The sequence below is a fragment of the Elephas maximus genome, chromosome 1 (genome assembly GCF_024166365.1).
Source record: "Elephas maximus indicus isolate mEleMax1 chromosome 1, mEleMax1 primary haplotype, whole genome shotgun sequence".
Lineage (NCBI taxonomy): Eukaryota > Metazoa > Chordata > Mammalia > Proboscidea > Elephantidae > Elephas > Elephas maximus.
The window spans coordinates 71,151,331-71,163,719 of NC_064819.1; the positions used below are offsets into that span (position 1 = coordinate 71,151,331).

Consider the following 12,389-nt stretch of genomic DNA (forward strand, 5'->3'; position numbering starts at 1 on the left):
CCTTTTTATGTTCCCACCAGCAGCGGATGAGGGTCCCAGTTTCTCCATATCCTTGCCAACACTTATTTTCTGTTTTTCTGATAATAGCCATCTTAGTGGGTGTTAAGTGGTGCCTCCCAAATTTTTTGTTTTTTTCTTTAACCAAAAGTGACATTGAAACTCATACTCTAAGAAACTTTATTTTGATGAAATTTAACAACACGTAAATATTAATGTCACTTTAACACTAAGAAAAACCATATTTTAGTCCCATGTATGAACTTATTCCACCCTCAAGGCCAGCCTAAGGTTTTTTCCATTACATTTTGGATGAAAACTTCTATCTGCCCCTCCTGTCTTTGTTTTCAGTTGGATCATTTGGTGCCCTGTTATTTGCCGTTTCTCTTTACAGCTTGCCCAGCAGGCCGGAATTCCTCCAGGCGTCTACAATGTTGTTCCCTGTTCGCGAAAAAAGGCCAAGGAAGTGGGAGAAGCTCTTTGTACTGATCCGCTAGTATCCAAAATTTCCTTTACTGGCTCAACAGCTACTGGAAAGGTACGTTACTTAAGTCTCAAAGAAAATAAATGTCATTCTAGTATTTCCTCCTTATAGAGTATAAAAATGCTATTTTACCTCGATGACCATTTTTAAGAAGCAGAGTGTTAAAAGCTCTGTGAAATAAAGTCACGTCTGGTCGCCTTCTGGAGACATTTTGAGTGTAATTCCTCATTGTGACATGACCTCGGTTCTTATTTGACAATACCAGAGGAGTTTGGGGGTGGGGGAGGTTCCCATTATTTGTCGTATGTGAAGTGGCTAAAAGCTAGCCGTCATATTTCTTCAATTGTGGAATGTCTGTTTCTTTCGTAATATGAAGTTTTTAGAATTGGAGATTTCGGAAACACACAACTGATGTTTAAATAGATGTCTTAGAAATAAAGAAAAATTGTGTGTAGTAGAAAGGTACTTACAGAAACATAAAAGTTATTCATTTATTTTTTTTCTTAAAAGCTGAGAAGTTCTTTCCCCAAAACTTCATGCGTATGCCTGTGAATGGGTCTTTATCTATGCTTTTAAATGTTCAGAAGAGAGAGGTCAGGGTAGAACAAAAGCTTTTCTTTCTGGAGATTCTTTCTAGCTGATATACTTTTTTCTGCTAATAACCCATTGCTGTTGAGTTGATCCTGACTCATAACAACCCTGTGGAACAGAGTAGAACTGCCCCCTAGGATTTCCAAGGAGCGGTTGGTGGATTCAAACTGCTGACCTTTTTGGTTAACAGCTGAGCCCTTAACCACTGCACCACCGGGGCTCCTGCATAATAAGCACACATCAGACAAAAATAATACAGTGAAACCTGTGACAGCCAGAACTCGAGGGGACTGCCTTGTTTTTCCAGGTCTCACAAGTTTTCCGCTTTTGACAGGGTGCAGTCTTACTGCTTTTCTCTCTCTCTCTGTTAGTGGAAAATATTTGAGTTTTCCTTCTCTGACAGGTTTCCGCCCTATGCAGTTTCCGGCTTCCACAAGTTTTACTGTATAATAAAAATAATATAAAGCTTTCTAATCTGAAAGCTTTTGCATAACTATAGTAGTGTTTAGACACCATGGGAAGCAGGAAAGAATGAGGCAGTTTCATACCTCCTTACTGTAGTCACCTCTGTCATGCCACAAACTCATACATGGGATGGTGCTTTGGGGCCTGTCTTAGTATCTAGTGCTGCTGTAACAGAAATATCACAAGTGGGTGGGTTTAACAAAGAGTTTATTTTCTCACAGTAAAGCAGGCTAAAAGTCGAAATTTAGGGTGTTAGCTCCAGGGGAAGGCTTTCTCTCTTGGCCGGCCTTCTCATCAATCTTGCCCCAGACTAGGAGCTTCTCTGCACAGGGACCCCGGGTCCAAAGGACATGCTCTGCTCCCAGCACTGCTTTCTTGGTGGTATGAGGTCCCCAACTCTCTGTTTGCTTCCCTTTCCTTTTTATCTCTTGAGAGAGAAAAGGTGGTGCAGGCCACACCCCAGGGAAACTCCCTTTACATTGGATCAGGAATGTGACCTGGGTAAGGGTGTTACAATTCCACCCTAATCCTCCTTAAATTACAATCACAAAATGGAGGACAACCACACAATACTGGAAATCATGGGCCAGCTAAATTGATACACACATTTTTAGGGGGACATAATTCAATCCATGACGGGGCCCTTCCAGTCATTCATGGCTGCTATGCTCCTGAGATGAATGGGTCTCACAGTACAAGCTCACTCTCAGAGGGTTCCAGATGTTACTGTGACGTAGTTAGAGACCAAGAGAGAGGCCTGGGAGAAACAAACGGTTGTAATACCCTTGTAGTTCAAGTCAGAGCAATTCCTGGGATGCTGGACAAAGGGCAGCAGCCCACTGTTCTTCACTGTTTGCAGCAAAATGTCACCCCTTGACAGGACTCTAAGAAAATGCCCAGCCATATTCCTGCTGGTTCCAACTTTTCCTCTTAAATTATTTACCCAGAACAATGATTTGCTTGAGGTGGCTTACACAGAAGAGTGATGAAGTATAGCTAATGGAGTAATCCACCACTCATCTGTCAGTTTGTCACACTGTGGTGGCTTGTGCATTGCTGTGATGCTGGAAGCTATGCTACCAATATTTCAAATACCAGTAGGGTCACCCATGGTGAACAGGTTTCCATGGAGCTTCCACACTAAGACTAGGAAGAAAGGCCTGATGATCTACTTCTGAAAATTAGCTAGTGATCACAACAGAATATTGTCCAACATATTGATTATATAGTGGCCACAGCAATAGACTGGAGCATTCCGGTGATTGTGAAGATGGCACAGGACCAGACAACATTTCATTCTCTTGTACATAGGGTCATCATGAGTTAGAGTTGACTCCACAGCTACTAACAACAATAACAACAACAAAGGAATAGTAATCTCTACATCAGGGGCCTTTTTGGAGTTGATTTTCGCAGAGTATCAGGCTGGGCTCCTGGTCCTCTGGCATAGATTTTTGTCTCTTAACTGAACCACTTACAGTGAGTCTGTTCTAGAGACGCATGCCCTGCCCTCACCCCTGTATATGGGGAAACTAACCCTCTCTACCCCTCATTTTACTTGGATCCACAATCAACGTCCATGGAAGCAGCAGTCAGGAAATCAAATGATGTATTGCATTGGGCAAATCTTCTGTAAAAGACCTCTCTGAAGTGTTTAAAGATGTCACTTTGAGGTTTAAGGTGTGCCTGACCCAAGCTATGGTATTTTCAATCGCCTCATATGCATGTGAAAGCTGGACAATGAATAAGGAAGACCGAAGAATTGATGCCTTTGAATTATGGTGTTGGCGAATAATATTGAATATATCATGGACTGCCAGAAGAACAAACAAACCTGTCTTAGAAGTACAGCCAGAATGCTCCTTAGAAGCAAGGATGGCGAGGAAGACTCTCAACGAAATGGATTGACACAGTGGCTGCCACAGTGGGCTCAAACATAGCAATGATTGTGAGGATGGCGCAGGACCAGGCAGTGTTTCGTTCTGTTGTACACAGGGTCATTGTGAGTTGGAACTGCTCCATAGCACCCAACTACAGCAACAGACCCCTCCCAGGCCCTGCTGAGGGACCAGCAGCCACATTTTATTGCATATAACATACCTAGTCTCTTCCTCTACGGTGAATTGAACCATGAGTGGTCATTTGACCCAAGGGAGACAGCTTGAATAAAGACTTACTATCCTGTAATAAGGAAGTATTAACAGTTCGGAGATAGAATCCCAACCTTCCATGCAGGAAACCCTGGTTTGATTGCCAGCCAGTGCATCTCATGTACAATCACCACCCCTCTGTCGTCGGAGGCTTGCATGTTGTGACGATGCTGAATGGGTTTCGGTGGAGCTTCCAGGCTAAGACTAGGAAGAAAGGCCTGGTGATCTACTTCTGCAGATCAGCCAGTGAATACTCTGTGGATCACACAGTTTGATCCATAACCAGTCATGGGGATGGTGTAGGACTGGACAGCATTTTATCCCATTGTGCATGGAGTTAGCTATGTGTCAGGAGCCAACTCAGCTGAAGCTAACAACAACAATCCTGTGATAAAGCAGTTAAAAGTCCCTGGGAAAATAGTTACATATATTAAGAATCCTTACAATTATGCTTTGAGCTATCAATTCTACTTCTGCAAATTTATCCCGAGGGAATAAATGCAGTGTTGTCTTTAATAGCAAGGAATTAGAAACAACCTAAATGTCCCAACAGACAGAGGCTGGATAAATAAATTATGGAAGAGCCATGGATTGGAATACTATTAAAAAAAAAAAAACAACTCAGTGCCGTCAAGTCAATTCCGGCTCATAGTGACCCTATAGGACAGAGTAGAACTGCCCTGTAGGGTTTCCAAGGAGCAGCTGATGGATTCAAACTGCCAACCTTTTGGTTAGCAGCCAAGCTCTTAACCGCTGTGCTACCAGGGCTCCTGGAATACTATACAGGCATATCAAGGATGCCACAGAAGCAGGTGTGAGGACACAAGAAGATATTCATATTAGAATGTTTCGTTAAAGGAGCAAGTTACAAAAGTTATGAGCTTGTAAGGGTTGCAGATATATTAATTGGGAAGATAATGCCGATTACAAAAAAGTATATATGATCTGTTTTTTTTAAAAAAACAAAAGTACATATACATGAACCTACATGGTCAAATTCTGAATGGAGGTACCTCACATATCTCAGGCTTGTATTATGGTTTTTTAGGCCTGTGGTATAATTTATTTTGGAGATAGGTAATGCACTTATATCCACCACCCATCTGTTAGTTTGTTGTCCTGTGGTGGCTTGCATGTTGCTATGATGCTGGAAGCTATGCCACTGGTATTTCAAGTACCAGCAGGGTCGTCCATGGTGGACAGGTTTCAGTGGTGCTTCCATACTAAGGCAGACTAGGAAGAAAGGCCTGGTGATCTTCTGAAAATTAGCCAGTGAAAACCTGTGGATCACAACAGATCATTGTCCAGCTTGCTTGCTTTGAATGTCATCCGGAGAGATCAATCGCTGAAGGAGGACGTCATATTCGGTGAAGTAGAGGGCCAAAGAATGGCAAAGGGAGACCCTGGGTGAGATGGATGGTACAGTAACCACGATGGTGAGCTGCAAAATGCTGGTGATTATGAGGATGATGCAAGAACAGGCAACATTTAATTCTCTTATACATAAGGTTGCCATGAGCTGGAGTCGATAGCAGCTGTCTATCTTAATGTACTTATATGGTTCAAAAATTGAAAAAATACCACAGGTTTACATTAAGAAGTCTTACCCTCACCCCTGTCCCTGGCTTCCTCTTCCTCACCTTCTATAAATAATTACTTTCAGGTTTTTGTTATCTTCCCAGTGTTTCTTTATGCAAATGCTAAGCAAATATGAACACGTATTCTTGCTTCTCCCTTTTCTTATATAAAGTGCTATCCTGTATGTGCTCCTGTGTGCCCTGCTTTTTTCACTGTTGGGTAATTTTTCAAAACGAAGGTGTAATAGTCCTGGGTCGTTCTTTTCAGTGCTCACAGCTTTCTCCCCTCCGCTTACAGATACTGTTGCACTATGCTGCAGACTCTGTGAAAAGAGTCTCCATGGAGCTCGGCGGCCATGCGCCGTTCATTGTATTTGACAGTGCCAACGTGGACCGGGCCGTAGCAGGTGCCATGGCATCTAAATTTAGGAACTCTGGACAGGTGAGCATGGAGAGTTTTTCAGGGATTGGGTGTGTGTGAGAGTGTGAGTATGGGTGTGCACACATGTGTGTGTTTTACAAAGATCCTACCACCTCTATTCCTTATTCATCTTCTAGAAGGATACTTTTTGGGTTCATTCCATCATTCATTCTTCATTCATTCACTCTTTCAGAGAATATTTAGTAAGCTTTTTTTTTCTTTTTTTTATGCTAGGCTCTAGGGAGCTGAAGAAAAGTAAAGTGGACTTCCTGGCTTTAGGAAATTTCCGAAATAATCAGTATGTGTCTTAGTCAGTTGTTTCCTCTTCTTTTCTTTCCCCTACCCTTTGAATCTGGTTATTTTCACATTTTTTTTCTTCATTGGGCTTTTCTCTACTGAGCAGGCATAACCATCTCCTCAGACACAAAACCCTCTTGAACAGGTAGGGTCTGAGATCCACGGGGAAGGAAGATAGAAAAATGTTGAGGATGATACTTGGAAGACTCAAAACCCTGTTGCCTCCTAAGACCCACCTGGGTCTGCCTTCCCCTGAGATGGAAGGGTGTGACAGGCACCCAGCAAGGGGTACATGCCCAAGGACCGTCAGTGTCCAAGCAGTGCCCCAGGTTGTCATCAGGAAGGTGGTGGCCTGAGCTCGTGTCTTAATAGGAAATCCTAGAGTATTAGATCAGTAGGGACCTTTAGGGTTATCCAATACAAACCTCTCATTTTAGAGATCAGGAAAAGAAGCTCTAGACAGGCTAACTGACTTGCTTAAGGTCATACATCTCTGGGTCACAGTCCCCACTCTGCTAAGGAGCTGGGATTGTGAACCAAGGGTCCTGTCTCCCAGTTTCTATCCAAGCTGCTATCAGGATCCTGGGTGGCTTCTTAAATATTCAAAGCACTTTGTCCTGAAGTACCATCAATAAACCAAAAAGCAAACCTATTGCCATCAAGTGGATTCTGACTCATGGCGACCCCGTGTGTTTCAAAGTAGAACTGTGTTCCATCGGGTTTTCAATGGCTGTAATTGTGTGGAAGTAGATTGCAAGGTCTTTTTTCTGAGTGGGTGGACTGGAGCTAGACTGGAACTGCTAACCTTGTGGTTAGTACCCGCGTGCAAATCGTATGCACCATCCAGGGACCTCTAACTTCATTCCAGAAACAGAATAAATACTGCTGAATGTCTACATTGGGAAGAAAGGTGAAATATTTTATTTTAAATAGTTTCATCCCTGTTTTTAGCCTTTGCTAATTTATTGTCCCCCTTTCAACCTAAATAAGATTGATTTTTTTCAGAAATAAATTTGTTTCCTTTTACAAACGCAAAATGCCTTCAGAGTCACATTATAAAGCTCCAGCTTTGGGGCATGTTTTTTTTCAGCCAATAAAACCATTAATTTAAAATGCATGGGGTACAACATTGTATGCATACTTGTTTCAGCTAGGAAGATACATGAGTAAGGAAAAAAAAAAGAAAATTTATCAATGATAACTACACTTCCTGTAATGTGGTTTTATTTCATATATTTAAAATATTAGGTCTAATGAGAAAAAAAATAAGCCAAGGTGTTTTGAACAATTTTGGCTGACATGGAAGAATCATTTTGTGTCCATTTTCAAAATGTCAGATTCAGCCAAACACTTGGAGTGCCCATTGTCATTGAGTCAATTCCAGAGTAGAAATGCCCCATAGGGCTTCCAAGGAGCAGCTGGTGGATTTGAACTGCCGACCTTTTGGTTAGCAGCAAAATGCTTAACCACCATGCCAGCAGGTCTCTGATAAAGGATTTAAGTTAGCATTTGACCTCATTCCTTCTATCCTCTGCTCTCTGATAGCACAACATCTCTGTCTTTCAGGGGTTACAGTGTTATTTTTCTATTTGTTTTGTAATAGCTTATCTAAGCCTTTTGGGGAAAAAAAAAACCTGATTGAGTGGCTTTCTTTTTTTTTTTTTTTTTTTCCTTGCACAGATATTTCTACTTGCATACTTATTTAACCACAGAGATACAACAGCCATGAAGGGCTTTGGAAAGGAATGTACTTGCTTGGTGCAGATAGCCTTCAAATCAAGCCCACATGGGGATGATAATAGCAGGTTGGACACATGATTAGAACCACCTGGGGAAGTGTCTTAGCAAGGGAACAACAGCAGCAAATTTATTGGTTGGGACACTAGCTTTCGAGAAGCTGTCTCCGTGAGTTGTGTGTGTTTTTTTTTTTTTCCTTGTGTCTAGACCTGCGTTTGCTCAAACCGTTTCTTGGTGCAAAGGGGTATCCATGATTCTTTCGTGAAAAAATTTGCTGAAGCAATTAAAAGAGACCTGCGTGTAGGCAATGGATTTGAGGAGGGAACTACTCAAGGCCCGTTAATTAATGAAAAAGCTGTAGAAAAGGTAAGTTAGTTTTGTTATCTATTAGAGTAAATTTTATGGTTTTGATACCAAAAGCTTAACTTGCAAAAAACACTTTGGTAAGATGCTCAGCAAGGAGATTTTGGAAGCAATTGAGAAATCTGAAAAAGTGAATGTCTGTCAGCTTGTAGGAACTGAGCGGCATCATCTGGTCATAAGTTTTTCCAGCTTGGTCATTGCACACAGTCCTGGGCAATCTCTCATTTTAGGTCTCCTTCTGCCTTTGCCATCTTCCCTGCACCAGTGGTGATGTTCAGGGTTTCTGTCCCTCCCTGCCTCAGAGATTTAAGGTCTTGGAACATAAAGTTTTTATATAAAGTCTAATTTTTTTGGAGTACCTAAAAGGAAATGAAAACTGGCTTTGCTTTTGAGATTGTTGGTATTTCATTTGAAATACTAGCATGAGTCTGTTTTTTCTTCCCTTGACTACAGAATGTCCTTCCAGAAGAATCCTTGGAGAAAGCATCCCAGCAGGGAGATGTATCATTAGCTACTCCATGTTCAGGATTAGAGATGGTGGGAAAGGGAATCTGCTTTTAGGATCAGGAAGGGTTTGTTTGTTCAAAAATGTCACAAGTCAGACAGACGACTAGCTAGGATTTCTCTGCTTAAAAAAAAAAAACTTTTTTTCAGTGTTGCGTACAGGACTTTTCTTGTAAGACTAAATACCCAGCATGCTACATGGTTAAGTCTCTATGGTAGAAAAGATCTTAATGGAATAATTTAAATCAGACAGACTGTGAACGGTGGGGATTGTATGTGGGAATGGAGAGTGGAGAGATGAACCAAGTCACCACTCGAGTGAGAAACACAGCCTGCTCCCCATTTAGTGAGGTTGGCGAGCCTGGGAACAAGCCTGGAATGGCTGTCCTGACTCAGTGGACAGTCAATGCAGCTGAATCCACATTCCTTACCTTCCCCAGTGGAAACCAAGGGAAGTTCCAAACTTTGACAGAACTCTGATCAATTTCTAGTTACTGCCTTGCAGTTACTGTAAACCACAAAACCAAACCCATTGCCATCAAGTCAATTCCAACTCATAGCGACCCTATAGGATGAAGTAGAACTGCCCCTTAGAGTTTCCAGGAGCGGCTGGTAGATTTGAGCTGCTGACCTTTTGGTTAGCACTTGTAGCTCTTAACCACTACACCGCCAGGGCTCCTGGGGTTACTACAGATAGAATAAACATCTTAAAGTTTATGCTGGGACTGCCAGCATTCTTGAGGTAACATTGGACCTTGAGAACAGACCAGGGACACTCATTTGAAGGCAGTTTGGGTCTATACCAGCCATGGTTCAAGTCCTAGAGTGGTGGTTCTCAACCCACCCTGTGCCTCTAATAGCTGGGTGTTAACTAGTCTGGGGTAGGGCCTAGGCGCTGGTATTTTTTACGTGCCCCAGGTGATGCTGGTTTGCAGCCAGGTTGCAAAATTGTTGTCCTAGAGATTTCATTTTTAGCCAAAGTGAAGATACAGACATTGCTCTGCAGAGGGTGCTGTTTTTTGGGACTTCAAGCCATAATGCAGGATTTTTTTTTTAAAGGTAGAGAGAAGTTTAGTGGAAAGCACCTTGCTTAAAAACAACCATTGTGTTTCCTTTAGTGTACCTGCAGTCATAGAGTGGATTCCAAGGGGGAAAACACTGCTCAGCATCACATTTAAGATGACAAAGGCAGAGCAGATTCTGTTTGGGGCAAGAGGATGGGCCCTTGTTAAATGCTAAATACAATTATTAAATATAAATCATTACAGTTAAAAAAAAAATCTCAGATTAACAGCCTAACTCAACAACTCTAGGAACTAGAAGAGAAGAGCAAACTAAGCCTAAACCTACCAGAAGAAAGGAAATAACAAAGATCAGATCAGAAGTAAATAAAATCAAAAACAGAAAAACAATAGACTCAGTAAAACCAGAAGTAGGTTCTTTGAAAAAAAAAAAAAAAAGTAGCTGCTGAGGCTGCTTACATATAACCAAATACCTCATGGGATTTGATTCCTTGGTTTGGAGGTCTAGGGTCATGGTTTCATGGAACATTCCAGTTAATTGGCCTAATAACATGTTTGGTGCTTCTCTTCTACCTCCTACTTCGTTGTGTAGTGCCTGGGGTCTTAAAAGCTTGCAAGCGGCCATCCAAACCACTGCAATTGGTCTCTGTTCACCTGGAGAAAGAGAGGAAGAAGGACAGTTAGGAATAGGAGAAGGCTATGGAATGTGTAGCTTATTGCCTCCGTGAGCAACTGCCTCCTTGCCATGAGATGAGAAGAACTGGATGGTGCCTGGCTACCATTAGTGAACATTTTGATCAAAGATTCCATAGAAGAATTCTGATCAAGGGGGGAAAATACAACAGAATTACAAATTCTCATGGACTGTAGACTTTCTGGAGCCATAGAGGGTAGATGAACCCCTGAAACTATTGCCCTGAGATAATCTTTAAACCTTAAACGAAAAATATTCCCTGAAGACATCTTAAAACCAAACAACAGTTTACCATAACTAGTAAAAAATGTCTGCCTTGTGCATCATGCTCGTTTAAGAACTATCCATATGGGATCAAGCTGACAACAGCAACTCAAAAGATTAAAAAGGAGCCTTAGGGGACAGTGCGTTTATGTTAGTGAGAGAGGGACAACTCAGAAAAGGAGGGCAAGAATGTTGCTCAACTCAAAGAATGTAATCAATGTCACTAAATTTTACATGTAGAAACTGTTGAATTGGTGTATGTTTTTGCTGTGTTTATTCTCAATAACAACAAAATAAATAAAATTTAGTGGGGAAAAAATACCCGTAGAACTATACGACACAGAGTGAACCCTAGTATAATGATGTCAGTATTGATTGATCAAGTGTGACAAATGCACAACAGTAATACAAGATGTTAATTGTAGGAGGGAGAAATTGTGTGCATGGGGGAGGGGAGCATATGAGAACTCTGTACTTTCTATATGATTTTTCTATAAACCTAAAACTGCTGTAAAAAATAAAATATATTAAAATTTAAAAAAATATATGAATCATGGAAAGTAAGTCATCCTGGGGCTTGTTGCAGGCACTGGACTGTGAAAATACTGTAGGGGCCGTGGATTTAAAAAGGGTGAGTTTAGATGGTAGAATGTGCCCAAGCCTATATTTTTCTCTTCTGAAGCTCCATGAAAAATTCAGCAGAGAATGGGAGAAGGGAAGACTCTAGTGGACCAGACATTGTGAAGAACTTCTGAAGGCAGAGGGATCAGGTTACCAGAAAAATCGAAGCAGAAGGGGCATGCCCAGGAGAAGTCTGTAGAGGAGATGGGTGCCATTTTTAATGTGGAGTCCTTCTACAATTGGCTGGAGTAGCGAGTAGAAATGGGAGAAGCAGAGATATGGAACTGATTGATTAAACTGTTGCTTAGTTTTCTAGGTCGTTTCCATGCTACCACCACCACTAACACACACAAGGCACAGCAGAGACGTTTGCTCCCGGCAGGGGAAATACCTCTGAAGGAATATGGTAGCCTGCCTATGAGAGCTATAGCTTTGAGATTGAAGGTAGGCGTGCCAGAGCAGAACTCTCCTGACTTGGCTGTTTAGGAAGGGGCTGCCCCTAAAGTGAAGCCTGCAAGTTAGAATAAACCTAAGCTTGCAGTTTTCTTAGCAAATGGAACAGCACAGGTTACTCCTGCCAACCACCTAAATTAATCAACACAGTCCTTTGTTCATAAAGAAGAACAGCCAAAAATTACGAACGCTTTGAAGATCATTTCACCATCAGCACAAAAGAGGAGGAATTGGGAAGAAAAAAGAGAACATCTGACTCCGAAGGAAACAGATGAAACAGGGAACAGAAGGGGATTTTGAAAGAATCTAACTAGTGTCCTCCAAGAGTTTTGAGAAGATAGTACATCCATAAAAACTGTGAAAATGAAGCAGTGAGGCCAAGAAAGAGTTTGTAGAAATCAAACACATGGTAGTCAAAATAAAAACTTTTAACAGATGAAAATGGAAGATAAATTTGGAATTTAAAGCAAAAGACAGATGAAAAATTGACAGAAATGAAAAAAAAAAAAAAAAAACCAGAAGATTAATCTGAGGCAAGGCAGGTATCCATCTTACTAACTGAATTTCTAGAAAGAAGAAAATGGAGGTTATGAAATGATTACAGAAATTCGGTGAAAACTTGTCAGAGATAGAGAAAAATAACTTTTTTTAAGTTGAAAGATTTTACAAGTTGCCAAGCAGAATGAATGAAAAGGAAAAAACCCAGATATGTTTTGCTAAAATTTTAGAATGTCAGAAACAAAAAAGAA

At 41.3% G+C, this 12,389-nt stretch overlaps 1 protein-coding gene across 1 annotated transcript in view; it reads left to right on the forward strand.

Annotated features, from left to right (window-relative positions):
- Nucleotides 1-12,389, forward strand: part of ALDH5A1 (aldehyde dehydrogenase 5 family member A1) — a 48,676-nt gene that overhangs the window by 18,344 nt on the left and 17,943 nt on the right. Inside the window, exons 5-7 of the mRNA XM_049884876.1 lie at nucleotides 392-535; nucleotides 5,563-5,706; nucleotides 7,927-8,085. Of these exons, the coding sequence (XP_049740833.1) occupies nucleotides 392-535; nucleotides 5,563-5,706; nucleotides 7,927-8,085 (447 nt within the window). The remainder of the gene's footprint in view (nucleotides 1-391; nucleotides 536-5,562; nucleotides 5,707-7,926; nucleotides 8,086-12,389) is intronic.